General features: G+C 57.3%; 2 protein-coding genes across 7 annotated transcripts in view; one reads left to right on the top strand and one right to left on the bottom strand.

Annotated features, from left to right (window-relative positions):
* ANKRD13A (ankyrin repeat domain 13A) overlaps positions 1-10414 on the bottom strand; it is a 31840-nt gene extending 21426 nt beyond the window's left edge. Inside the window, exons 1-3 of the mRNA XM_056114482.1 lie at positions 10283-10414; positions 1228-1360; positions 282-406 (exon numbers count right to left, since the gene is read on the bottom strand). Of these exons, the coding sequence (XP_055970457.1) occupies positions 282-406; positions 1228-1360; positions 10283-10378 (354 nt within the window). The 5' untranslated portion in view covers positions 10379-10414. The remainder of the gene's footprint in view (positions 1-281; positions 407-1227; positions 1361-10282) is intronic.
* Positions 10415-16957: 6543 nt separating this feature from the next.
* The window catches only part of GIT2 (GIT ArfGAP 2), a 49031-nt gene continuing 40083 nt past the window's right edge, over positions 16958-25905 (top strand). For all 6 annotated transcript variants that reach the window (XM_056114478.1, XM_056114475.1, XM_056114480.1 and 3 more), the window contains exons 1-4: positions 16958-17066; positions 21874-22007; positions 24269-24381; positions 24930-25035. In XM_056114478.1, coding sequence (XP_055970453.1) covers positions 17015-17066; positions 21874-22007; positions 24269-24381; positions 24930-25035 — 405 coding nt within the window. In that variant the 5' untranslated portion in view covers positions 16958-17014. The remainder of the gene's footprint in view (positions 17067-21873; positions 22008-24268; positions 24382-24929; positions 25036-25905) is intronic.

Raw genomic sequence — 25905 nt, 5'->3', positions numbered from 1 at the left:
GACCCCTGAGCACCACCAGGTGAGGCCCGGAAATAACGGGGAAAAAAAAAAAAGAAAAAGACAGGCACTGAGACAAGACGGCCCAGGCCAGGTATCTGAATCCCGACACTTTAAGGGGCGCTTGGAAGGGCAAGACTGGGGACTGGGAACGACCCGCCGGCGACCTCGGACTGTGCATAAGCTGGAGAGGTGAAGGCCGACGCCGCCTGGCACCCATGTGCGTGTAGCCGCCGCCCGCGTTTCACGCCCACCAGGAACCCCGGCCGGGGGCTCGCAGATACCTCCAGGATCTTCTGGAGCAGCTCCGGAACGCCCTCGAGGGCCATGGAGGTGTTGTGGTAGTCCCGGTGCTGCAGAACCACGTACACCATCTCGGGGTCGCCGGTACTCACGGCCTCGTGCAACACTGCGGGGCGAGAGAGCAGAGCCTGAGTCGCCGGACGGGCCCGGGCAGGGCGGCCGAGGGTCTCTGGGGGTCAGAGGAGCAGCGGGCAGGGGGAGGCCGCATGCCACCGCTCTCTTTCCTGGCCAGGGTTCGGGGACTGCTAACTCTTCACCGGGCGGAAAGAACGCTCTCGTCCTCGTCATCAAACCCCAGCCATGGGCCCCTTGCCCCCTGCCTGTCTTCACGGGACCCTGGCACCCGACAACGTCCAGAGAATTGGCGGTAACTGGACCATCACGCGGTGGGGGTCCCCTGGAGATCAGCTGGGGGGAGTGGGGCTCGCTTGAGTAGCTGCTTGCTCAGTCTACAGTCAGAGCTTCACCCAAAACGTGCAGTGCCAGGACAGGTCACTTCAAGTCCCACTTACTGCCTTTTCCTCTTTGTCTGGAGCTACCAAGGGCCGAACCCAGGGTCTCGCACCCACTGCAAGGCACGACGTGCTCAGCCGCTGCGCGGCGCCCCATCCCTCGCCCGTCCCTCCCTCTGGATTGTGGCCCTCCCCTGGGGAGTCCCAGGGGCGGCCGTCATCTCCCTGGAGGGACTCTCACCCCCCCCCACTCACCCAAGGGGGAACAGCGGGAGCGACCAACTGGGAGAGGGGTCACCGCACGCGAGGGCTTGGGACCCAGCACCCAGATGAGCCAGAGGCACCACTGCCCTGGTCGCCCCGTCCTGGTCCCCGCCCCAGGAGAGCGTCCGAAGGTAGACACCGAGGACAGAGACCGGCCTCGGCTCAGAGAGAGACCAGGAAGCGGCTCTGACGCACCCTTGACGCCACTTGCCTGTCCATCCCTCGTGGTTTTCTTTGGTGACGTCTGCTTTATGTCGGAGCAAGACTCGAGCAGATTCCAAATGTCCCAGAGAGACGGCGAGATGCAGTAAGGTCCGGCCCCGAGGGTCCACCGCCTCCACGTTCTGCGGGAGATCAGTCAATTAGAGCCAAGGCAGGCGCGTGCCTGAAAGGCGGCAGGCATGCAGCATGAGAAAGAAAACTGCAGTCACACGCCAAAAACGAAGTATACACACGCATCTGCACGCACTCACACACACACACGAAAGAATACTTTGACATCCGAAAACACAAATCTCCCAGGCTGGAGCAATAGTACAGTGGGTAGAGCATCTGCCTTGCACATGGCCAACGCGTGTTCAATTCCCAGGATCCCACATGGTCCCCCGAGTACCACCAGGAGTGATTTCTGAGTGCAGAACCAGGAGGAACCCCTGAGCATCTCTGGGTGTGACCCAAAAAGCAAAGAAAAAGAAAAGAAATACAGATCTCCGGGCTGAAAAAAAAAATGCAAGCTCCTTTGCCTACACTTCTGAGGGCCTTAGGAAGAAACGCTGGCGGGCTCTCGAGCACTCTCAACTTGCAAGGGCATTTGGGGTGAGGTCCTGGCAAGGCTGGCGGCTTCCAGGAAATGCAAGACTCCCATCCGTCCCAAGAAACCTGGGGGATTTCTCAAGCAGACTCGAGGGTGGAAGAGGAAGTGCGAGACCGTGATCAAAACTGAAAGTCCAGAAGATCGTTTAGGTCAGAAAAAAAGTGACTTCCTCTAGCGGCTTCCCACCCAAACGCCGTTCATGGTGCTACGACCCGGGCCACAAGGGTCATGGGGGCAACCTCCTGGGTCCAACAGACGAAGTGCGGGCCCAACAGGCACTGACCGCTGGTGCAGAAATGCACACACAGAGCGGGGGGCTTGCTCCCCCCAGCCTGACACACCCGGCACTGAGTCTTCAAACCCTTCCTGACCTGACCCTCCTTGCAGGACCCCTGGCTCTGCAGACATGCAGAGTTTCTCCGATGGAAGCTGCCGTAGGAGCTTTTGCAGACGATTTTAGAGTGCTGTCAATATGATAATACTTCTCTGAAAATGCATTTTAGGGGCTGGAAAAATGATAGAGAGGTAAGGTGTTTGCCTTGCAAGCAGCCACCAAGGGTTCGATCCCCCACACCACATGGTTCCCCAGAGCACTGTAAGAATGATCCCCGAGTGCAGAGCCAGGAGCAACCCCTGAACACTGCCAGGTGCGCCCTCCAACACACACACACACACACACACACACACACAGATGACATGATTCATACATAGAAAATGCTGACTAAGAAACATTTAGAACCAATAAACCAGATCAAGAGGCCTTTGGACACAAGGTCACCACAAACAAAGATCAGTCTTCCTTCTAATACTTGCCACTGACAATAACAATCACCAGACCAAACAGTAAAAAATAAATAGCCAAATAAACATATCACATACTCTGAAACTACAAGAAGCTGCTAAAGATTTGAAATGTGAATGAAAAACACGTTTAAGGTAGGAAGACCCCGTGTCACAATGGCAACGCTCCCCAGACTGGCTCGGGGAGGATCAGTCCTACCGGAAGTCCAGCTAACTTTTCTCAGATACTGACAAGATCACCGAAAATTCCTATGGAAATGTAGAAAACCCAAAATAGCCAAGATTATCTTGAAGCAAAATCACACTTCCTGATCTTCAAAACTCAGTACACAAAACCACAGCAACTAGGCCTGTGCTGCTGGGGTAAGGACAGGCATGCAAATTAGTGGGATACAATTTGAAATCCCAAAATAAACTTACACATCCACGGTCAGCTGATTTTCCACAAGGGTGTCAAAGTAATTCAATGGGAAAAGAAAAAAAAAATCGTTCAGCACACGGCGCAAAATCACGTCATTTTGCAAAGACCATACATTACAATTAGCTCACAGTTAACCATAAAACAAGTAACACAAATCCAGGCACTGAAACAACAAAACTCCTAGAAGGAAACAGAAATAGATCTTTGTGAACACGAACTCGGCAGAACCTTCCTAAATCCAATGCCAAGAGCACTGATCACGAAAGGAAATCACGAGAAATTGCATTTCATCAGAATGAGACTTCCTACATACATCAAGTGATATCATAGAGCAAAGAGAGCCCTGGGCAGCAGGGATGAGGGAGAAGGGAGATCTGTGGGTGGGGGGCCCTGGGGACTTGATCCCTAACACATGCCGCCCCGCAGCGCCATCAGCGTTGGCCCCCAACACAACAAGGACAACACTGGGAGAAAGTGTCTGCAAGTGACCTATCTGACAAGAGGCTGGCATCCAGGCTCAGCGAAGAATTTTTACTGCTAGGGAATGAATAAAAAGGCAAAGAAGAACCTTGGTCAAGGGAGGACCACACAGGTGACGGAGCAAATGCCTAGCATCGCCAAGGCCTCGAGAGCCATCCCAAACACTGCCCCTGCTCCCGGCACTGCTAAGCGTTGGAAACACAAGTGGGAATGCCCAAAAGGGGGGGGGGGGGGGGGCGCGTTCCACAGAGGCCAGCTGGGGGAGTTGGGGGAAGGAGGGTGGAAGGGAAACTGGGAACATTGGTGGTGGGCAACGTACGCTGGTGGAGGGACCGGGTGCTGGAACACTGCACGACTGCAGCTCGATCATGAACAGCTCGGCAAGGGTCTAGCTCACGGTGATGCGATACCAAAAAAATTTTTTAAAAAGAAAAGGAAACACAAGTAGGGGAAGAGGGAGGGAGCAGGAGGCTGAAGACTTGCTTGCCGGCAGGGGCACCAGTTCAGCGCCAGGTAACCCGCCGCGTCCTAAGCATCGCCCTGAGCGACCCCACATGGGAGCCAGGAGTCAAGTTTGAAGCGAAGAACAGCAAGTGCAGGGCAGGCGGCTTCCAAGGCGGAAGCGCAGCTCCACTCCCGGGCACCGCAGGTTCCTGAGCACCGCAGGGAGTGCCACCTGCCCCCAGCACCCCACCCCCAGCACCCAGCACTGTCACTTACCAAATATAAAATGCCCAGCTTCCAAGGGGGCAAAAGACAGACACGGGACCCATGTGGAAAGTCGCTCGAAATCTCTGACCACCAAGAGAAATGCAAATTTCTACCACTTCCCACGGGCTGGGACGGACAAAGCCAAGGCGACTTCCAGAAGCAGGGGCGAGCGCTGGGGTGGACTCAGGTTCGCTCCCTGGCAGCGCGTGGCCTACAAACCCCCCAGTCCCACCAGACAGAGCCCCGGAGGATCCGGAACGTTCTGGGGCTGAACAGAGATGGTTCTGGAGATCCGGAACACCACGTCAGCCTCCTCCCTCCAACACTTTACCGCTGGGGAGCCGCGCAACTTCCCTGAGCGCCGGCCCGCTGCCCTGTCGACAGGGAACAATCCGGTCCGCCCACCTGGCCGAGCTCTAGCCCAGGGCCAAGGCCCGCAGCGCGGCGGGAGCCCGCAGAGGTGCGGAGGAGAATGAGGAGAGCGAGCCCAGCACCCCGCATCGCACACCCACGCGGCCGGCCCCAGGCAAGCTGGCCCCTTCTCCCCAACCTGGGCACCGTGCGAAGTGGGGCTCAGGTGGGCCTGAGGGAGGGCACAGGCGGTCAGGCACTTGCAGGCCTGGCAGGGACACGGCCTCCCCAGCCCAGGAACAGGCCCGGGGAACCCCAAGTGTGGCCCAAACGCCAAGACAAAAAATAAACGAATAAAGCCAAACCAAACCCCTGCTTTGATTTGAGCGAACCTCGAGTCCCCCCAAAGAAGAAAAGGAAGAGCTTTCCGCGAGGTTCCCTTCCGGCTGCTGCTCCGGGCCCCCCTCACTCCCACCGCCGTCCCCCACTCTCCCGCGCTGCCCATAAAAGGCCAGGCCCCGAACGCCGGCTGCCAGCCAGCCAGCTGGGTCCCGAGCACGCGGGTCACGCTTCAGAGACCATCACAGCTGCCTCCCGGGGGACACGGGGCGGCGGGGGACCCTTCGGGCTCTCAGCAGTCGGGAGGAGCTAACCCCCCTCGCTCCAGTGCGCCCCAACCCCCAACCCGGCCCCTGCCTGAGCCCCAGGTACCTGGGGCAATTGGCTCAGCGTCGGTACTTCAACCGGGACGCCCAGCTCGGGCCAAGTAGCGTGAGCCCGATCGTGAGCCCAGTAGGGCTACCCGGCCTGGCCCGGGCTGGGCTCAGAACCCCGGGGCAGCTGCCTTACCAGGCTCCAGGCCTGCTGCTGCCTGAATCCCCTCGCCTGGACCTTGGGATTTCCCCCGCTGGCTCTGGCAAACGAGGCTGTGTGAGTGACCCCAACCCCCGCCCCCCCGCGCCCACCAGGAAGGTCCCCGGCCCACTTCATCCCACCACGCCCACGGCCCTCGCAGCACCCGTGAGCTGACCGCGTGTCGCGGCCTCTCGGGCTCAGTGACTTCACCAGAACACAAATCGTTCCCATCTCCCCACCAACTTCAAAGGCCCTTGCCGAAGAGTCGAAGGCGGCCAAGTTGATGGGCTAAGAGGCACTTAATGAAGTGCTTCTGCTGAACAAACACTGCAAGCCTGAAACAGTCCCACGGTTGGCAAGGAGAGCGCATAGTGGAGTGGGAGCTCGCACACACACGCACGCAAACACACACACACACACACACACACACACACACACACTCTCTCTCTGTCTCTCTCTCTCTCTCCAACATGTGCTTCCCTCCATCTGGGTAACCGTGACTCATTCCGTGCGGCGGTTCCTAGAACGACACGGAATCCTTCCAGCAACCTGCGTGCATGCGTCCCGTCTCACCCGATCACGGGTGACGAGGAGAAAGGGACGGCAGGGGCTGCCTGGCACGCCAAGCCCAAAGCAGAGCAGCCGGGTTTATTGCGAGAGCGCCGGCAAGTTTTGTTTTTAATTATGTGTTCCATGTGGGAAAACTGGAACGAACGGCAGAGTCGAAACTTCCAGAACGATCGGAACAACAGCAACAATTCGGGGAACAGGGATGCGCACTGCCAGGTGCCCGCGCTTCCAGTCTGTCCGCCGCCTCATGCTCCGCCATCCCAAGACGAGGAGGTGCTTTTACGGGGTCCGCACTCAGTCAAGGCCATCCTAAGTCGAAAGGCACAGAAGGGGCCAGAGAGGCGGTAAACCGGATGTCCCGCCAGATGACCTGCTCTGGGCCCCCCAGTTCCTGCAACACCAAACCGCACAAAACACAGCCCCTCATCCCACTTCAAGCACGCTCAGAGTAAGGGCATTAGTGGAACCCTGGCGAAACCCGCCAACACTTGGGAAGCCTACTTCATGATCAAGGGCTGAACACCCCGAAACCAAAAGACACGAGGCGGTCATTTTTACGGGCAAGAGGAGATGAGGAAACTCAAAACACACCACCCGAAGAACTGCAAACTCACGAGCGCGCCGGCCAAAGGTCCTTGCCCAGCATCACAAGGGCGTACAGGACCATCGATACCAGGAAAGAAGCAGGTTCCTACTGAACACCATCACTTGTGCATTACCATCGCCAACAACAAAACTCCTCACTCCAACCGGCACAAGTCAGGGACCATCCATGTTGCAAATGGAAATGGGGTCAGGATAGAGTCGGGCCTTTCGACAGTCCAACGACTCGCTCTGGACCAGAACACAACGTGGCGTGCCGCTGACTGACGAAAGGCCGCGGCTCTCTCTGGATCGGTTTCCTCATCTGTAAAATGGGAATCCCAACAGCCCTCAACCCACAGAGCTGGTGCGAGTCGAAACACGCACACCGGGGCCCCGCCCGGGGAGATGGCGCCAAACGTGGCTTGCCAGTGTGAGGGCATCAGGCCAAGCCCTCAGCACTGCCCACGAGCCCTCAGCAGCACCCCTACAGGCTCTCCGGCACGCAGCCCAGCGTGTGACCCAATGTGCTACCCCCACACTGCAAGGAGGACAGCAACCCCACAGAAGGGGAGAGAACTGGGACGGGGGAGGAGAGGGGCAGGGAGACGGCGTCAACGGCTGCAACGCAGCTTTGCGCTTGGGAGGCTGAGTTCGAGCCCCAGGCCCCCGCATGGTCCCCAGAGCTCGACCCGGTTTCGTCCCAAAAGCAAGAAAGCAAGAAGTTCTGAGGAGCTGGCTCAAGCAGCAGAGCACATGCCTTGCATGTATGAGACAAGGCCCCAGGTTCGATCCCTGACACCCGCACCGTCCTTCGCCACCACCACCAGGACCGCCGCAACATCAGCCCCACGATGTCAAGCCTGTAAGAGCAGAGCAAACGAGACCAAACCCAGGATCGCTGCCAGCACAGACCCGGACACCTGCAGGGCGCCGGCAGGCCCGAGCCAGTCCCCACCTCAACCCCTGACCTCTTAAAATCAGATCACGGGCCGAGGAGAGTCGAGCTGCACCACCAAGAAATTCCTTACCAGGCCGGAGCAAGAGGTCGGCGGGGAGGGCACCTGCCCTGCACGCGGCTGACCCAGGTTCGATCCCTGGCATTCCAAATGGCCCCCCGAGCACGGCCAGGAGTCATTTCTGAGCGCAGAGCCAGGAGTAACCCGAGCATCACCAGGTGTGACTCAAAACACCAAAAAAGGGGAAGGAAAAAAAAAAGAAATTCTTCACTGAACATCAACCAGCCCCCTCTGACTCGATAGTAACTGGAATACTGGGACACATCTACCAGCTGTAAGGTCCACGGTGAGAGGCAATAACCAAGTCAGTGCCAAGGAATGGGCAGATTTGAATATTCCTCTCCCTGCCCTCCTGGGCATTCAGAACCGACTCAGAAAACCGGCTTCCTTCTCAAATGGATAATTCCCTTATCACCAACACTGTCCGGCACATTTCAAGGTAAACAGCACAGAGGCCCTTCAATGAAGACTTTTTTTCACCACAGCAGGCTGGGGAGAGATCAATCACGCAACTAGGCCACGGCGGAGATGATTATAAACCAAGGCTTTGTTCTCCTCCAACGAGGTCTTCCATAAAGAAAAACTGCATTTCATCTGAAGGCTGGCCCTCACCTCCAAGGAACAGAACACCCGCTGTTTCCAGAAACTGGCACTCAGAGGGCCTGTGGACCACGGCGAACCTCACTGGCAAAGAGGGTCTTCGTGCCGCGCCTGGCCTTGTACTTGCTCGAGGTGTTTCGCAAGAAGAGTGAGGAAGTGCAGATGCACGACGCCGCTGAAGGCCAAAACGCCAGAGCCGTCCAGACACGGGTCCGAGGTGAGACTCAACGCTGGAGCTCAGAGCAGAGGATGGAGGGTGGAGCCGAGTGCAGTGAGAAAAGGGAATTAAGCCAGCAGGTCCACGACAGGGGGTGGACCACTCACCCTCCGGGCATGATCTCACGGACACCAGTGACTCTGACAAGAAAAGTTTATTCAGCGATTCGAAGGAAGACAGAGGACTGCGGCCGTTCAGCAAACCGTCAAGGAAACAAGGCAAGGTGTGAGCAGGCGATGCACTGTCCACCAAGGGGGGGACGGACACGTGGGGGGGATGCTGACCTGACCTTGCTCCATTTCTGCCCATCAAAAACCACGACAACCATGTTCCTTTCCCCCTGAACTTTCTCCACAATCAAAATGTCGGGTTTGAGCCATTCGAAACCCCAGGGCTTTGAGTGCGTGGAATGAAATGACATCAACATCGCATGAAATAATGACAAAAGACTTATTCTTTTTTTTCTGTCTTGTTTCTGGGCCACACCCAGCGGTGCTCAGGGTTTACTTTGGTCTCTGTGCTCAGGGGTCCCTCCTGACGGAGAGGGGGGACATCCTATGGGGTCCCAGGGATTGAACCCCGCTTGACCTCATGCAAAGACAAAAGCCCTCCCCCGCTGTACCATGGCACCGACAGGGACTTATCCCAACTGCTGCCTTCATTTGTAACTCGAGGTCATCAACACCTTCCAGAATTGTGGGGTTCGACACTAAAGTACTGCTATCTGGAACCAGGTAATTCTTGACGGAGGAAGGGAGAGCAGGGGGCAAGGAGGGGGTCTTTGCCCCACAGCCATGCCCAGGCTTACCCACTGGAGGCCTATAGTACCCCTGCCACATCCGAGACTACGGCCAACCCACGACCCCCGGAGAACCACTGCTCTAAGGAGGTGGCCCCGAAGTCAGAGGGGCCGGAAAGCACCTTTAAGAGAGGAAGGGGCTTGAAGGATCCTGCCATTCTCCAGCGCTGCCGCTGTGCCCGCCCCCCCCCTAAGGGCTGCAGAGGCTTGCATCTGGGCCGGGCCCCAGAACCAACACTAGGGAGCCGGGCAAGGACCGTGTTGGCCGAGCATTGGGGGGGGCAGCAACATTCAGCTCCTCCGAGGGCTCCAACCCAGCGGGTCCTTGCCCAAGGTCACGGGGCGAGCCGGAGCCAAGGAGCCGAGCCTCCCCACCCAAGCAAAGCCGCGCTCTGGAAAACGCGGGGGTGGGGGGGGGCGGTGGGAGAGGGGCGCGCGTGGGCACCCTCCCGCCTCTGCCCAGGGGGGCGGGTGGGAACCGGGTGATGCTGATGCTGATGCTGATGCTAGCCGGCTTGGGGGGGGGGGGGGAGGGCGGTGGGTACCAGGTGATGCTGATGCTGAGGCTGATGCTAACCGGCTCCGGGGCCCGGTCCTGGCGGCCGGCTGGGTGGGCGACCTTGCAGCGACGCGCGTTGCCGGGGAGAGACGCCCCCCAACACCACCACCACCCCACACACACACACACACACACACACACACACACACACACACACACACACACACGACCCCTTCCCTTCTCCCCCAAAGGGCAGACTCCCACCCCCGCGGGGGGCTTGGAAAGGCCCGGAGAGGTCGCGGGGAGGGAGAGCGCAGGGCACGGGGCCCGACTCGGACCCTCCTCATCCTCGTCCTCGACGCCCCCCGCCCACCACCCCCGCCCCCGCCCCCGCCCGCAGAGCGCCCCGGGTGTGCGGGGTCCGCGGGGTCCGCGGCGGGCGGAGGGTCGGGGCCGGGATCGGGGGGCGGGGGGACCCCGCGGGCCCCCTCCCGGGGTCGCCCCCGCCCCGCCCCGCCCCCCGGGTCGCCCCCCGCCCGCCCCTCACCTGGCCCCGCAGCTGCTTCTCCAGCTGCCGGTAGTCGTTGTTCCAGACCAGGAGGTGCAGGGGGAAGTGGCCGCCCGCGTCGCTGGCCGCGGACATGGCGCGGAGCCCCGGGGCCCCCTCGGCCCGCCCTGCGCTGCCCGGCCCTGCCCGGCCCGCCCGAGCCGCGGGGGTCGCCGCCGCCGCCCGCCCACCGCCCGCCCAGACCCAGGCACGGGCGCGGGCCGAGCGGGCCGCGGGGAGCGAGGGGCGCGCCGGCGTGGGGCCCGCGGGCCGCCTCGGGCACGGGTCGGCCGCGCCCACCCCGCCGCGCCCGCCGCGCCCGCCCGCGCCCACCCGCGCCCACCCGCGCCGCGCCGCGCTCCGCCCGCCCGCCCGCCGCCCGCCGCGGCCCCAACTGCCCGGCCCCGGGCGCGCGCGGGACGAGCCACCGGCCACTGCGCGCGGGGGAGCCCCGGCCGCCCCCGCCCCGCGCCGCCCCCGCCCCGCGCCGCCCCCGCCCCGCGCCCGGCCCGCCGCGCCAGCGCGCTCGAACCCCGGCCGGCCCCCCGCCCGCCCCGCGCCCGCGCCCGCCGCCCGCCCCGGCCCGGCCCCGCCGGGGGCGCCGCGACCCCCCCCGCGCCCGCCGCGCCCGATGGTCCCGCCCGCGCCCCGCCCCGCGCCCCGCCCCGCGCCCGCCCCGGGGTCCCGGGCCGAGGCCGCTTCGGAAGTGGCACCGGGAAGGGGGAGGAAGGAGCAAGCGCGGTCGGGAAACGGCCTGAGACGGGACCGCGGGAGGGCGATCCGGGCGGCCGGGACCGAGAGCCCGGGCCGGCGGGTGGGACACCCACCCTGGGGCCCGCAGAGCCGCACCGCCGGGTTGCTCGGCTGGCGGGGGCTCGTTTTCGGACCACCCGGGGCCTGGAGAGCGCGCGGGTCGGCGCCGACCTGCCTTGCCCACGGCTGATCCGGGCTCAGCCCCCGGCACCCCATGCACACGCACGCACGCATACCCACAACACACACACACACACCTGGAGAGCACAGCAGGTAGGACACTTACCTGCCTTGCACTCGGCTGATCCGGGTTCAGTCCCAGCACCCCATGCACACACACACACACGCATACACACACACAGATAACACAGCAGGTAGGCGCCTACCTGCCTTGCACACGGCTGATCCGGGCTCAGTCCCCGGCACCCCATGCACACACACGCACGCATACCCACAACACACACACACACACCTGGAGAGCACAGCAGGTAGTCACTTACCTGCCTTGCACACGGCTGATCCGGGCTCAGTCCCCGCCACCCCATGCACGCACACGCATACACACAACACACACACACACACCTGGAGAGCACAGCAGGTAGTCACTTACCTGCCTTGCACACGGCTGATCCGGGTTCAGTCCCCAGCACCCTATAATACACGCACACACACACACACACACACACAGATAACACAGCAGGTAGGCCCCTACCTGCCTTGCCCACGGCTGATCCGGGCTCAGTCCCCGGCACCCCATGCACACACACGCACGCATACCCACAACACACACACACACACCTGGAGAGCACAGCAGGTAGTCACTTACCTGCCTTGCACACGGCTGATCCGGGCTCAGTCCCCGGCACCCCATGCACACACACGCACGCATACCCACAACACACACACACACACACACACACCTGGAGAGCGCAGCAGGTAGTCACTTACCTGCCTTGCACACGGCTGATCCGGGCTCAGTCCCCGGCACCCCCATGCACACACACGCACGCATACCCACAACACACACACACACACACACACACACACCTGGAGAGCACAGCAGGTAGTCACTTACCTGCCTTGCACTCGGCTGATCCGGGCTCAGTCCCCGGCACCCCATGCACACACACACACGCATACACACAATACACACACACACACACACATGGAGAGCACAGCAGGTAGGACACTTACCTACCTTGCACACAGCTACACACACACTTATACACACCTGGATAATATAGCAGGTAGGGCACTTATCTGCCTTGCACACTGCTGATCCAGGTTCAGTCCTCAATACCCCCATACACACACACACACACACACACAAACACACACACACACCTGGGTAGCACAGGAGGTAGGACACTTACCTGCCTTGCATATGGCTGATCCAGGTTTAGTCCCCAGCACCCCTCCATACACACACACACACACACACACACACACACAAATCCCTGGGTGTCGAGCCAAGAATAAGCCCTGAGCATTGCCAGGTGTGCCAAGACCAGACTATTTTGTGTGATCACGTCATGGGATTGTTGTTTGATTTTTTTTGGGGGGGGTGGCGGATTTGCTCTGGACTTTAAAGGATCGTCCCATTCCAGGCCTTGCTAGCGTTTTCTAGACAGTAACACTACACCCAAGACGTTGCCAGATATTGCCAGAGGTCCCCCAAGTGGAGAAACCTCCAGAACCGCTGTTGCCAAAAGATTATGAGTCAATGTGACCTGTGGTGGTGGTCATGCATTCCACAAAGTTGTGCGTTGACTTCTTAAAATTGGCCACTTAAATGCAGTCTTAGAGCTACACGTACTTCCTCGGTAATAGCCGGTCTTGACTACAGAGAGCAAATAGGTAGGTCCTTCAGCCTGAGAGATGACTTCCTGATTCCAGAGGAGCAGAGTCCATTGACAGACACCCTGAGCTCTCCGCCGCAGCTGCGGGCCACCCGACCCCATAGCTGGTGGGAGTTATTTCACGCATCCTGAGAGCTTCCCCACGAGGCCTTCTGTGCTTGTGCGCATCCCGCTTCTCAGATGCCAGCAACAACAGCTGCTGGAGAATCCTGCCTAATCCGTTCTCCATGCGTGCTTCATCCAGAAGATGTGTGAAGCTACAAACCAAAACAAGATGCAGAAGCACCGGGACGGGTTCCAGAGACTCCCTGGTTGAGGAATGTACACGAATGATACATGTACTAGAATTATAACGTACAAGAATGCACCCCCACTCCCACCACCACCAGTCATGTGAACGGAAAGAAGGATCAAAGACCAATGCTTCTGATCCTTTGAGAAGGCTCCTGCTACCTTAACTGCTTTCTGTTCGGTGTTGTACCGTCATTGGACATCTGTTCCACTTCCTCAGTCTGAATGCACTACCACGGCGGGGACCATATCTGTTTTGTTTGCAAGATTACCGGAAGCCAAGGAGGTATCTGGCACCAAGGAGATCATCCTGGTGTTTGCATATAATAAACGCAATAAATCGGGGCTGGAGTGATAGTTTGGCAAGCAAGGGATCCCTGAGTGCAGAGCGATGAGTAAGTCCTGAGTGCCACACAGTGTGACCCAAAAACAAACAGAAAAATTTAATAAATTAAGTAAGTGAAATATTCATTAGCTGTTGGGTAACTGCTCTCCTCACACCAACTAACCTCGTTTCAATGTGTATATTGCATGTCCTCTAAGATGCTCTGACTTTTCTTTCTTTTTGGGGTGTGGGGCCATTTGGGCCACACCTGGCATTGCTCAAAGGTTACTCCTGGCTCTGTGATCAGGAATTATTCCTGGTGGTGCTCAGGAGACCATATGGGATGCCAGGGAACAAACCTAGGTTGACTGCATGCAAGGCAAGTACCCCTACCCGCTGTACTGTCCCTCTCTCTCCCTCCCTCCCTCCCTCCCTCTCATCACCAGAAGTCAGATTTTTTTAAATGTTATTTTCATAAAGTTGTTCACAATAATTAATTACATTCAATACTTCAACACCAATCCCACCAACATTATTTTGAAGCTTCCCACAACCACTTAAGCCTGCCCCACAGGTACATGGTAGATCATTTATTTTGTATTGCTTGTTATGAATAGTATGAGATGTCTGTAAGGGTCTTTAAAAAAAAAAAGAGCTCCATAATTTAAAATACTTTTAATGAGTTTCAAGCATACAACCAACTTTTCTATTCCAGTCTCAAAAACGAGTTGTGATTTAGACAATAATTGTAACAATAATAATAGGTGCTACTATCATTGAGACAGGCCCAGACGCTTATCTGTAGATTACTCCATCCATCCTTAACCAGACCAGTATTACTTTGTGTGTCTCATATGATTTCTATGGAATCTGTGAAATATTCCGCTTCCTACATTTCTCTTTTTTTTCCTTCTTTCTCTTATTTATTTAGGGAGGTCACACCAGACAGTGCTCAGGGTTTATTCTTGGTTCTGTGCCCAGGGGGCCAAATGGAGTGCTGGGGATCAAACTATGGTCCGTCACAAGCGAGGCAAGTACCCTACATGATGTACTATCTCACAGGCCCCCTCTTTCTCTTACTCTCTACAACTTTTTAAAAGCTGTGAACGTTATTCCCAGGTCAATCTTGGAAGAGAAGGCAAGCGGTCGGAAGTCACAGGTACATCTGTCTTGGGGCTGAAAACTTTGGACCCTTCTTAGGGAAGGAGCCTGTGCTCCGCGTGACCCAGTTCCACAGTACTGACCTCCAGGAGGAGCAGGACAAATTCAGTGGGAAAGTAGCAAAGAAGTCCACTAAGCTCAATAACGGAAATAAATAACACTGAAGGCTCAACTACTAGCAAACAGCTCTGTAAATCCTAAAGACAGTAGTAACCTTGGAGCTGAATATTGAACGCCCCAAATCACTGCACCATAAACAACTGAGTTGGGGGCGGGGGGAATTATTCCCAGGTTACAGGACATCACACAAATTCCGGGCTAGGGGAGGTGGTAACACATAAAGAATAAAATTACAGCCTCAAGAAATATCTGAAATATTTCTTTTTCTTTTTGGATCACACCCGGTCATGCTCAGGGGTTCCTCCTGGCTCTGCATTCAGGAATCACTCCTGGCGGTGCTCAGGGGACCCTATGGGATGCTGGGGATCGAACCCGGGTCGGCCGCGTGCAAGGCAAACGCCCTCCCCACTGGGCTATCACTCTGGCCCGATCTGAAATATTTTTTTTTAATTTTTATTGGTGAGACACCATGAGGTACAGTTGTAGACTTACAAATTTTTGTGCTTGGGTTTTCAGTTATACAATAATCGAGTACCCATCCCTCCACCAGTGCCCATTTCCCACCACCACAGATCCCAGCAACCCTCCCACCCCCCCATCCCCCCATCCCCCCCTGCCTCCGTGGCAGGGCATTCCCTTTTGTTCTCTCTCTCCTATTGGGTGTTGTGGTTTGCAAAAGAGGCAATGGGTGGCAATCATGTTCTGTCCATAGTCTACTTTCAGCATGCTTCTCCCACCCTGGGAGGATCCTCCCAACACCCTTCATTTGGTGCTCCCTTCTCTATCTGAGCTGCCTTTTCCCCTAACCTGTGTGGCTGGCCTCGAAGCCATGGAGCAAAATTCCCGGTACTACTGATCTGAAATCTTTCTGCCGTACTTATTGCATTGTAAATGTGTCACGGCAGAAGGCCAGCTCCATGCAAGCATGACAAGCATGACATGTGGAATGTGTGACTTGCTGCTCTCCCAGTGCCTGCGACGGTGCAATGACTCACTTGGAGAAGCCAACTTGGCCCGGTTCTACCATCGATCTGGAAGCCTCCCTGGGCCTGGATTGGGGGGGGGGGGTGTTAGGGGGACGGGGCAGCAAGAGCCCCCAATGGGGGGGTGGGGGGGTGGGAGGGGGCAGCAAGAGCCCCCAATGGGGGGTGCGGGGGAGGGAGCAGCAAGGGCCCCCAATGGGGAGGTTGGGGGGTGGGGGATGGGGGTGGGGGAGGGGGCAGCAAGAGCCCCCAATGGGGGAGTGGGGTGGGGTGGGAGGGGGCAGCAAGAGCCCCCAATGGGGGGTGCGGGGGAGGGGGCAGCAAGAGCCCCCAATGGGGGAGTGGGGTGGGTGGGAGGGAGCAGCAAGAGCCCCCAATGGGGAGGTTGGGGGGGTGGGGGAGGGGGGGTGGGGGAGGGGGCAGCAAGAGCCCCCAATGGGAGAGTGGGGTGGGTGAGGGGGCAGCAAGAGCCCCCAATGGGGAGGTTGGGGGGGGTGGGGGGATGGGGGTGGGGGAGGGGGCAGCAAGAGCCCCCAATGGGGGGAGTGGGGTGGGTGGGAGGGGGCAGCAAGAGCCCCCAATGGGGGGTGCGGGGGAGGGGGCAGCAAGAGCCCCCAGTGGGGGAGTGGGGGTGGGGGGAGGGGGCAGCAAGAGCCCCCAATGGGGAGGTTGGGGGGGGTGGGGGGAGGGGGGGTGGGGGAGGGGGCAGCAAGAGCCCCCAATGGGGGAGTGGGGTGGGTGGGAGGGGGCAGCAAGAGCCCCCAAGGGGGAGGTTGGGGGGGGTGGGGGAGGGGGGTGGGGGAGAGGGGGGCAGCAAGAGCCCCCAATGGGGGAGTGGGGTGGGTGGGAGGGGGCAGCAAGAGCCCCCAAGGGGGAGGTTGGGGGGGTGGGGGATGGGGGGGGGTGGGGGGAGGGGGCAGCAAGACCCCCCAGCGCAAGCAGGAGCGGGCCCGACAGAGGCGGCCCGATTCCTCCCGCCCGCCCACTCCAGGCCCCGCCCCCGCCCCGCCTGCCCTTACTCAAGATGGCGGCGGGGCGGCGTGCCCTTTCCGGTCACATGACCCGCCGGGCGCGTCGGCCCGCCCCCGGGCGCCTCCCCGCGCCTGCGCGCTGCGGCGCGGCCGCTGGGCTCCGAGGGGAGAGGCGCCGCCGCCAGCGCCGCCGCCGCCGCGGGACCCGTTAGAGCGGAAGCGCCGCCGCCGCCGCCCCGGGACCCCCGTTCCCGGCAGGTGGGGGCGCCATGTCGAAGCGGCTGCGGAGCAGCGAGGTGTGCGCCGACTGCAGCGGGCCGGGTGAGTCGCGCGCCGGGCCCGTCCCCGCCGCCCCTCGGGGGTGGGACCCGCCCGCGGCGACCCCGTCCCCGGAGGCCCCGGAGACGCCCCCCGGGCCCCCTCCCGGCGCGCCCCGACACCGCGCCCCCCGCCCCGCCGGGCCGGGGAGCCCCCGACAGCGCGGGCGCCACCCGGCCCCGGGTCGGGGAAGGCGCCCCCGCCGGGGTCGTGACCCGGGCCCGGCCTCAGTTTCCCGCCCGTCCGGTGGGCGCCGCCGGGATCGCGCGCCCTCGCCGGGGACCCCCGCCCCGCGCCCCGGGGAGCGCCGCTCGCGCCGGGTCCGAGGTCCCGGGGCCGGTCGCCTCCGGGTCTTGCCGCCTGCTCGGGGGTCTCGGCGCAGAGCCCTTCGCAGCGCCCACCCGGAGGCTCGGCGCGGGGCCCGAGCCAGGACGGCGAAGGGGTCCCGGGCTGGCCGTCAGCCGGTGGGGACGGGGGCGGGGAGACGGCCGAGACCCTCGGGAGCGCGGGGGAGCGGGCGTGGGCAGGGGCGTCCGCCCTGCAGAGCGGAGTCGGGTCTCGGCCCCTGCGCGGGGCAGCGGGCGGGTCCTGGGGCCCCGGGTGGGTCGGTGGGCGGCGGGCACCCTCGCCCCGCAGCGCCCGCCGTGTTTTCGCAGCTGTTCTGCTGGACCCGTCTGGCCCTGCGGACGGCACGCTGATTCCAAGTAGCCCCCGGACGGTCCAGACCTTATGTGATTCTTTCCCCCTCAGACTGGTGTAGGAGGGATCACCGGTTCCTCTGAAACAGGGAAGAGGGCTGGAGGAGAGTTTTGGCTTGTTTTTTCCTTTTTTTCCAGCGTGTCTTTTAGAAACCCAGTTCTTTTTTATTTTATTTTATTTTATTTTTTTTTGCGTTTTGGGTCACACCCGGGGGTGCACAGGGGTTCCTCCTGGCTCATGCACTCAGGAATGACTCCTTGGGGTGCTCGGGGGATCCTATGGGATGCTGGGAGTCGAACCCGGGTCGGCCGCATGCAAGGCAAAGGCCCCACCCGCTGAGCTGTCTCTCCAGCCCCAGAAACCCAGTTCTGAAGGCTTCCCCAGACCCCCTGCTAGTCTCTGAAACCGTTTGTTCCACTTCCTTTTTTTTTTTTTTTTGCCTGTTTTGAGTTGACATTTCTGCAACGCGTTTGATTCGCAGGGGTCTAGCCTTAGTTTTTTCTTTTTTTTCTCTTGGAAGGCTCTGCTTCTCCGGGCTGAGAGGGGCCGCCCGGGGGCCCCCGCTTTCCCGTCGCCTCCCCGAGTGCCGGTCTGCACATCTGCTGCATGCATTTCCGAGCGTTTTTCTCCCCGCCTTGTGCCAGTTCGGTTGTTGTCTCCTATGCCTGAGCTACAGACTTGAGTCACTTCCTTCCTGTTTTGAGTATAATTAGGTTACCTTGAAGTGTTCTGTGAACTTGAGCGGCCAGGAATGGGTGCTGCCTTTCCTGCAAAGCCTGAAAACAAAATATCTCCAGCGTGAGGGGCGTGTTGGTGACTCCGGGGTCCACCGAAGGCCTTCCCGCCAGAATGCGTCTGTGCACTCTGGTCTCTCGGTAGCACTCAAGTTCCGATTTCTCAGCCAAGTCCCACGACGATTCTGAAGGTGGTTTGTGGTTCCCAAAAAGCTTCCCTAAGAAGCTCTGGCCTGGGGGCTACGAGAGCTACAGGGAGAGGGCACTTGCCTTGCCCAAACCAAACTGGGTTCCGTCTCTCACATCCCATGTTGTCCACAGAGCACCACCAGGAGCGATCCTGGAGGACAGAGCCAGGAGTGAGCCTGCATACAGCCAGGTGTGGCCCAAAAAACAAGCAAAAAAAACAAACAAGCTTTGTCAGCCAAAAAGCTCTGACCTGACAAGGTGGCACGTCCGTGGTAGGGGCTCATACTTGAGACCCTGCGTTTGAGAACCAACACTAAAGAATAAAAGCCTCGGGCTTATGAAAACATTCATATCAACCAGAAAGGTTTCACCAAACTCGACCCTGTGAATGCAGGGATGGTTTTATTGCTCTGCTAACTTCCGCTCTTCTGCCAGATTCTGACTCGTGTTCAAGTAATTAATCAAGAAATGCGCTCTATGTTTGTTAAGCCTTGCTGTCATGTTCCTGTTTCATGTCCTCCAGGAATATTGCGAATTCACTGCGTGATGTGTGGAAACTGAAGCTATGCCTCAACTCTGAATTTTCTTTTTATTTGTTTTTTTCTTTTTTGGTCAGCATTGGTACTGTTTTGCTGAGAGCACTGCCATCACATACTTTGGTCAGGGTGCCTCATCTTCAGGTTTCTCTTATTAGCTTTGAGAATGACATAAAATTCTGCCCAGAGGGGCTGGGGAGAGAGCACAGCAGGTAGGGTGTTTGCCTTGCACGCGGCAGACCCGGGTTCGATTCCCAGCATCCCATAGGGTCCCCTGAGCACCGCCAGGAGTAACTCCTGAGTGCAGAGCCAGGAGTAACCCCTGTGCATCGCCCCAGGTGTGACCCAAAAAGCAAAAAAAAAAATTCTGCTCAGAGTTGTGCTTCAGTGAGTTATTCTGTTTCTGGCTTTAATTTGGGGGTGGGGGGGCCTCCAAGCACGGCTCTGGAGGCCCAGGGGGGAGGTCCCTTCCTGTAGTGCTGGCATCACCCAGGGAACCCCAGTACTTCTCAGAGGGCCTCCCAGGCCCCACCCAGCGATTCTCAGGGGGCTCTTGGGCTAAACCCTGGACACTCACGGGCCCATGAACTGTTGGAGATCCAAACTGGATTGGCTGCATACAGAGCGTGCCCCTTAACCCCTGTACTGTCAGTCCCCTTATTTCTGTTACTCAAAGCAACCATTCAATATTTAAGGTCTTAGTCCATGTTTTAATTTTTTTTTCTTTTTTTTTGGGGGGGGGGTCACACCTGGCAATGGACAGGGGTTATTTCTGGCTTTGCACGCAACTTTAAAAGGTCCTCCCGTTGTTCGTCGATTTGCTCGAGCGGGCCCAGTAACGTCTCCATTGGAGACTTTGTTGTTACTGTGTCTGGCATATCGAATACTCTCGTAGCTTGCCGGGCTCTCCGAGAGGGGCAGAGGAATCGAACTCGGGTCAGCCGTGTTGGCCGCGTGCAAGGCAAACGCCCTACCCGCTGTACTATCGCTCCAGCCCAGTGTTTCATTTTTTTTTTAATCAAATTGTGTTCATTTGATTCATTTATTGGTTGGGGGGCAGCATCCGGCGATGCTCAGGGGTTATTCTTGGCAGTGCACCGGAGATCATACGGGATGCTGGGGGACCCTGCCCCTCCAGCCCCTATCAGATTCGCTCCTGTTAATTATCCCGATTTGAGATCACCTATTTGAAAACTCGGGTGAGAGTTTTTCTTATGACAACGCAGTGTTTCCGTACAGACTCAACATTCAGGGTATCGACGGTCCGAAAACTCTTTCCAGCTTTCAGGAGTCTTGAAACTATCGAAAAGGGTCTTGAGGAAACTCTGGGACAAGGTGTTTGGGTTGGGCTTTTGCTGCTGTTTTCAGTGTCTAAGCTCTGACCTGGGCAGCTGCTCTCCTGCTGAGTCCCTGACTGTGTGCAGCTCTTGGCTCCTCTCCAGCTCCTTGCCCTGAGATGTCACAATTCCCCTTTGATCTGTGGTAAAGACGCCTCATAGAAAACTCGCCGCCTGCGATCGGGCACTGCCAGTGGGAGCCCGGGGCTCAGACCTGGACCTCTTGTCTCCAGAGCCAACCCTCTAAACCACTGTGCTCCTTCACCCCCGGGATTTATCTCTGATTGAAATCCCGTAACTTTTCATTATATGGGTGGTCGGGGTTTGCATAAACGCTCAGGCATGGCAAGGATGTGCATGTGCACATTTTGAAGATTTTTGTGGACATTGAAGAATGTAGAGACACGCCCCTCAGACCAAGCAACTTTGAATGGCACCTATTGTCACCCCCATTGTGAGTTTGATGAAACGTGCAATTTTTATTTTCTTTATTTGGGTCGCGTCACTGTTGAGTTTACTGACCCGGTGGGAGTTATTCCGAACCCTTCCCAAGTATGAATTATTCTTGACGCTTCTGAAGTATGAATTATTTTGTTTCAGAAGATGTCTAATGAGGCTCTCTGGGACCTCACAGAGGGGTGGGGGGAAAAACACTGCTCCCACACCGAAACATCCCTCCTCTTAATTTTACACGTCTTGGCCTCTGTGGAGTCGCTATTATTGTAGCTTCTGTTCTTTCCGATCAGCTGTAGGATTGGGCTCGGTGGTTTATTTAAAACAACGAACGGATCTCGTAGCGCATTCCCAGACCACGTTTGCAGTCTCTAATAACCGGAGCAGCTGAGCGATCTTTTAGTTGTGTCCCTCGCAGCGTGTGGATTGATAGCAGTCGTTCTAACCATTTCCTTGAGAGAATGCCGTGTGCATTATTCACGCGCCCGGTTGTGTGTCGTCTCGCCACGTCGACCGATGAACCTGAACGGCGGCGCCCTCTCAGTTTGCTTCTCTTCCAGGGAATGCAAGAGCATCTGAGATGTTAGACCTCGTTAGGGCTGCAGTCCGCGGCCCCGAGTGAGGAGCGAGGGAACTGTTGATTTCATGCCTCGACTCACGCGCTCAGCCGCAGCTCTGTGCCACTCAGCAGGGGCAGGCGGGGCCACCAGGCCAGCTCCCCCGCGTGGCACGATGGCCAGCGAGACTAAGCCAGCAGCAACGGCCCGTTTTCCTGGGAAGCCGTGTCGCCGTCATCGTGGGCCGTCTGGCCGCCAAGCGGCCCGCTGGTCTCCTGGCCACTGAGACTTCCTTCTCTTTCCAGATCCTTCCTGGGCGTCCGTGAACAGGGGGACCTTCCTGTGTGACGAGTGCTGCAGTGTCCATCGGAGCCTGGGGCGCCACATCTCTCAAGTCCGGCATCTCAAACACACGCCATGGCCTCCAACACTGCTTCAGGTGCGGCCTGAGAAGTCCTCTCACTGTTCACAGGCTTCTGTCATTAAGTAAAATCCATCTCGTACGATTGGACAGAAAGATGCACATCCGGACCGAATACAGTCCTGAGTTCATTGACAAAGGGGCTTTTTTTTCCTCTTAACAAAAATGCTTCGGGGGGAGGGGGTGCTCGGAAAGTGGGCCACGCTGGCGATGCTTACTTAGGGGCTTTCACTGGCTTTACACTCAGGGGTCACTCTGGGTGGGGCCAGGCACGAGACCTGGGCCCGCTGCATGCGGGACAGTGCCTGAACTCCTGTGCTGTCTCTCCAAGCCCCTGACATAAATCTTGTCCCAAAATCTCAAGTATGGTGATTAAAATTTCTGATAAGAGTTCCACTGTTGACTTTTTTGGAATGTCACCAGAAATTGCTCTGTGTTTGGGCTCCCGCTGGCCGTGCTCAGGGATTGCTCTCAGCTCGTTGCTCGGGCTTGCTCCGGTAGTGCTCGGGAGACCATCTATCCCAGGGATCGAATCCAGGCCTCCTGCACACAGAGTATGCACTCCAGCCCTTGAACCACCAGGGAAATTCTTCTAACAATCCATCTTTTCTATATATTATGCCAAAAGTTTCTAGAAGCTATTGCTTTCAGAATTTACTATTAACTGCACTTATTCCTGAGTACCAGCTAATATTTTTAGAAAATTCCTTTATGTGCTAATAGGAGTCCAGACAGATTCCCCGGAAATTTCTGAAAATATCTGATTTGAACTTTACTAAATTGCATATTACTAGAGACTAAATTAATACGTTCCGTTGAATGGTTAACACTACTGAGTGTTAAGTAGTTTCTTTTTTGGGGGGGTAGTCCAACATCATGTCACCTGTACTTCTATTTTGGGGTGCGCATTCTTCAAGTTCTGTTGGAACTCCACATTGAGCCTGTGTTTTGCCTTCATTTGTTGAGAACATATTTTACTAAGTCTCCGGCAGCTGCGCGTATAGATTTCCTTAAACTCGTCGACACAGACCAAGGGACCAGACCAGGCGGGTTTGGAACTCTCGAGTGATTATATCTTCACTAATGTGAATAGCAGAGAGGACTACGTCAGGAGTCAGACTAGGAAAGGAAGTGGGGAGCCGTGGTTTATTACTGGCCTTTTGTTTGGAAGTTTCTAACAGCTCATTCCCGTAGGAAAGTGGGTGTTTGCTGCTCTCAGATGATGCCGGTTACCCGCTATGTTGTAAATTAAGAATAAAGTCCAAGGATAAGTAGTTCACAGTGTCAGGGTTGAACCCTAAAGAACAACACCCAAAGAACCTAAACTCTCAGTGGTACTCAAGGTAGAGGTAGATCATTCTCGGATATTCTAATGGTCGCCTAAAACCAGAACTATCACCTCAAACCATGATTGGTAGTAAAACCTTTTTTTTTTTTAATATATGGATTAAAAATAAAATATGAAGGGGCCAAAGCGATAGTTAGCAAATAGGGCACTTGCTTTGCACACCGCCAGCCCAGGTTCGATCCCCAGCGCCCCATATGGTACCTAAGCACCACTCGGAGTGATCCCTGAGTCTGGAATAAGGCCTGAGCATTTCTGGGCGTGGCCCCAAAACAAGAAAGAAAGGGAGGAAGAGAGGGGACAGGGCCAGAGGGATGGCTCGTCGGGCTGAGCACATGTTTTGCCTGCAGGAGGCCTGGGTTAGATTCCTGCCGCCACCTAGTCCCCTGAACACCTCCGCGAGTGATCTTGAGCCCAGGAGTGGTCCCAGAGCACCTTCAGGGGAGGCCCCCAAACAAAAGAATTTCGTTGATGTTGCCACAGGGGTTCATACCTGGCGATGCTCAGGAATTCTACTAACCTCCTGGCTCTGCACTGAGGAGTTACTCCTGATGGTGCTCAGAGAAACTCTGTGATTCTGGGGATCGAACCAGGTTCGGCCACATGCAAGTCAAGCTCCCTACCCACTGTACTCTCTACAGCCCCAGAAAAAAATCTTCAGAATAAATATCTGGATGTTCAGGTTTGGAAACACTGCCCTGCAGCATCAAAAGGTCTCTCCACTGGGATCTCTGAGAATAGTATGTTCAGACCCGTTGGGATACGTAGCTTTTCCTGATCCAACCCGACTCCCACCCGCAGGTTTAAAATCAGAAAACTCTGACACGTGCGCTCTCCAACAACGCCGGTGTTTGTTCTGGGCTGTGATGTCGGTTCTCGCTGAGTGTCCGTGGGGCGGGGATTCCAATGTGACTCGTGCGCTGCTTGGTTGTAGATGGTCGAGACCCTGTACAATAACGGCGCCAATTCTATCTGGGAACATTCGTTGCTGGATCCCGCCTCCATCATGAGTGGAAGACGCAAAGCTAATCCGCAGGATAAAGTACAGTGAGTGGAATGTTTTGCAACTGCTCTTGCTCCTTCGCGCGTGGGGCCCCCTGGAAAGCACGAGGTATTTCTGGGCCGCCCTCGGCCAGGGCCGTGAGGGAGGCGCTTTGCCAACGGTGCACGGAGCTCTCTGCAGTCAGAAATGCAGGCGGGGCCCGGGCGCGAGTCAATGGCTTCTCCAGGCCCAAACCAAAGGTTGGGGCTGTTGATGTCATCAGATTCGCGCGTACGCGTTCCAGCCAGACCCGGGACCGAGGTGCCGGGCCACCGTCGGCCTGGTGGCCGGGTCCGTTAAAATGACGCAGAGACAGAGCTGCCATCTGTAGGAAAGGAGGGATCCCGCGGGTCAGCCTGGCCACCAGAGTGACCGAGAGATGGCTTTGAAGTTCAGGTCTTAAACTCCGCTGCCTGCGTAGGCCTCGAGCATATTGTCCGCTTTATTCCCGCGGGGGACGTGGGTCACTTCCTCTTCTTTCTGCAGCCTAAAGAATGGGGGGTGTCGGCTCTGAACTGCGAGTGATCTGTTTTCTGTTTTGTCCTCAAACCAGCCCTAATAAAGCAGAATTCATCAGAGCCAAGTATCAGATGTTAGCGTTCGTCCACCGCTTGCCGTGCAGGGAGGACGACAGCGTGACCGCCAAAGATCTTAGTAAGGTGGGTCACTCCTCTGCAGGTACCTAAGATTGCTGCCCGGACGGTGGGTTGGTGTGTTTGGGGGAGGGCGCGTCTGAGAGGAAGAGAACAACAGCAGAAGCGCCTTTCCGCACGCTAATTAATAACAGCTCCCCCCACCGCCGATTGCTTTCATCTTTATTGATCTTCGTTCTGATGACACCCATTCCTGGTGGTAGAAGTACCAGACCAAGAAAAATAAGCACCGAGAAAGCCGTCTGTGCTTTTCAGATATGGGTTTTGTATTAAGATTTCTGCAGTTGTGTCGTTTTCACTTCACACAGAACTAGGAATCAAGAGTCTGCTTCTAGAAGAGGCTGAAGAGTTTGTGAGAATTCCTCAGATTTCTAGTTGCGTACTGAGTAGGATTTTCAGGAAGCAGGGTGTAACCCAAAACTGTAGTGTGTGGGACGGTTTATTATACTTGTAAAATGAGTAGATGGTTTTTCTTTATGTGGGCTTTTGCGTGTTTCCTGAGAGAGGCCTTGAAAAATCCACATGTTTTATTCTCAGAAGTGCTGCTTGTGACAGACACTCAGAAGACGGACAGTCACAGTTCAGAAGTTTTAAGTTTGCATAGAAATGCCTATACTCCCTGTATAGTTCTCTTAATTAATAGGTCCTGGCATGTGTTACCATGGTTTGCTTTTTGTTTGGGGGGCCACACCCAGCAGGGCGCAGGTCTCCTCCTCGTTCTGCACTCAGAGATCTCTCCTCGCAGTGCTGAGGAAACCCTCGGAGGGGCCAGGGATGCAGTTCAGGCCTGCCGCATGCAAGGCAAGCACCTTCTCTGCTGTGCTGTCTCTCAGACCCACACAATGTTGTTTTTTAGCTATTGTTTACAATGCCTGG

Source organism: Sorex fumeus, unplaced genomic scaffold (assembly GCF_029834395.1).
Source record: "Sorex fumeus unplaced genomic scaffold, SorFum_2.1 ptg000025l, whole genome shotgun sequence".
Taxonomy (NCBI): domain Eukaryota; kingdom Metazoa; phylum Chordata; class Mammalia; order Eulipotyphla; family Soricidae; genus Sorex; species Sorex fumeus.
This window is presented reverse-complemented; position numbering and strand designations above follow the sequence as displayed.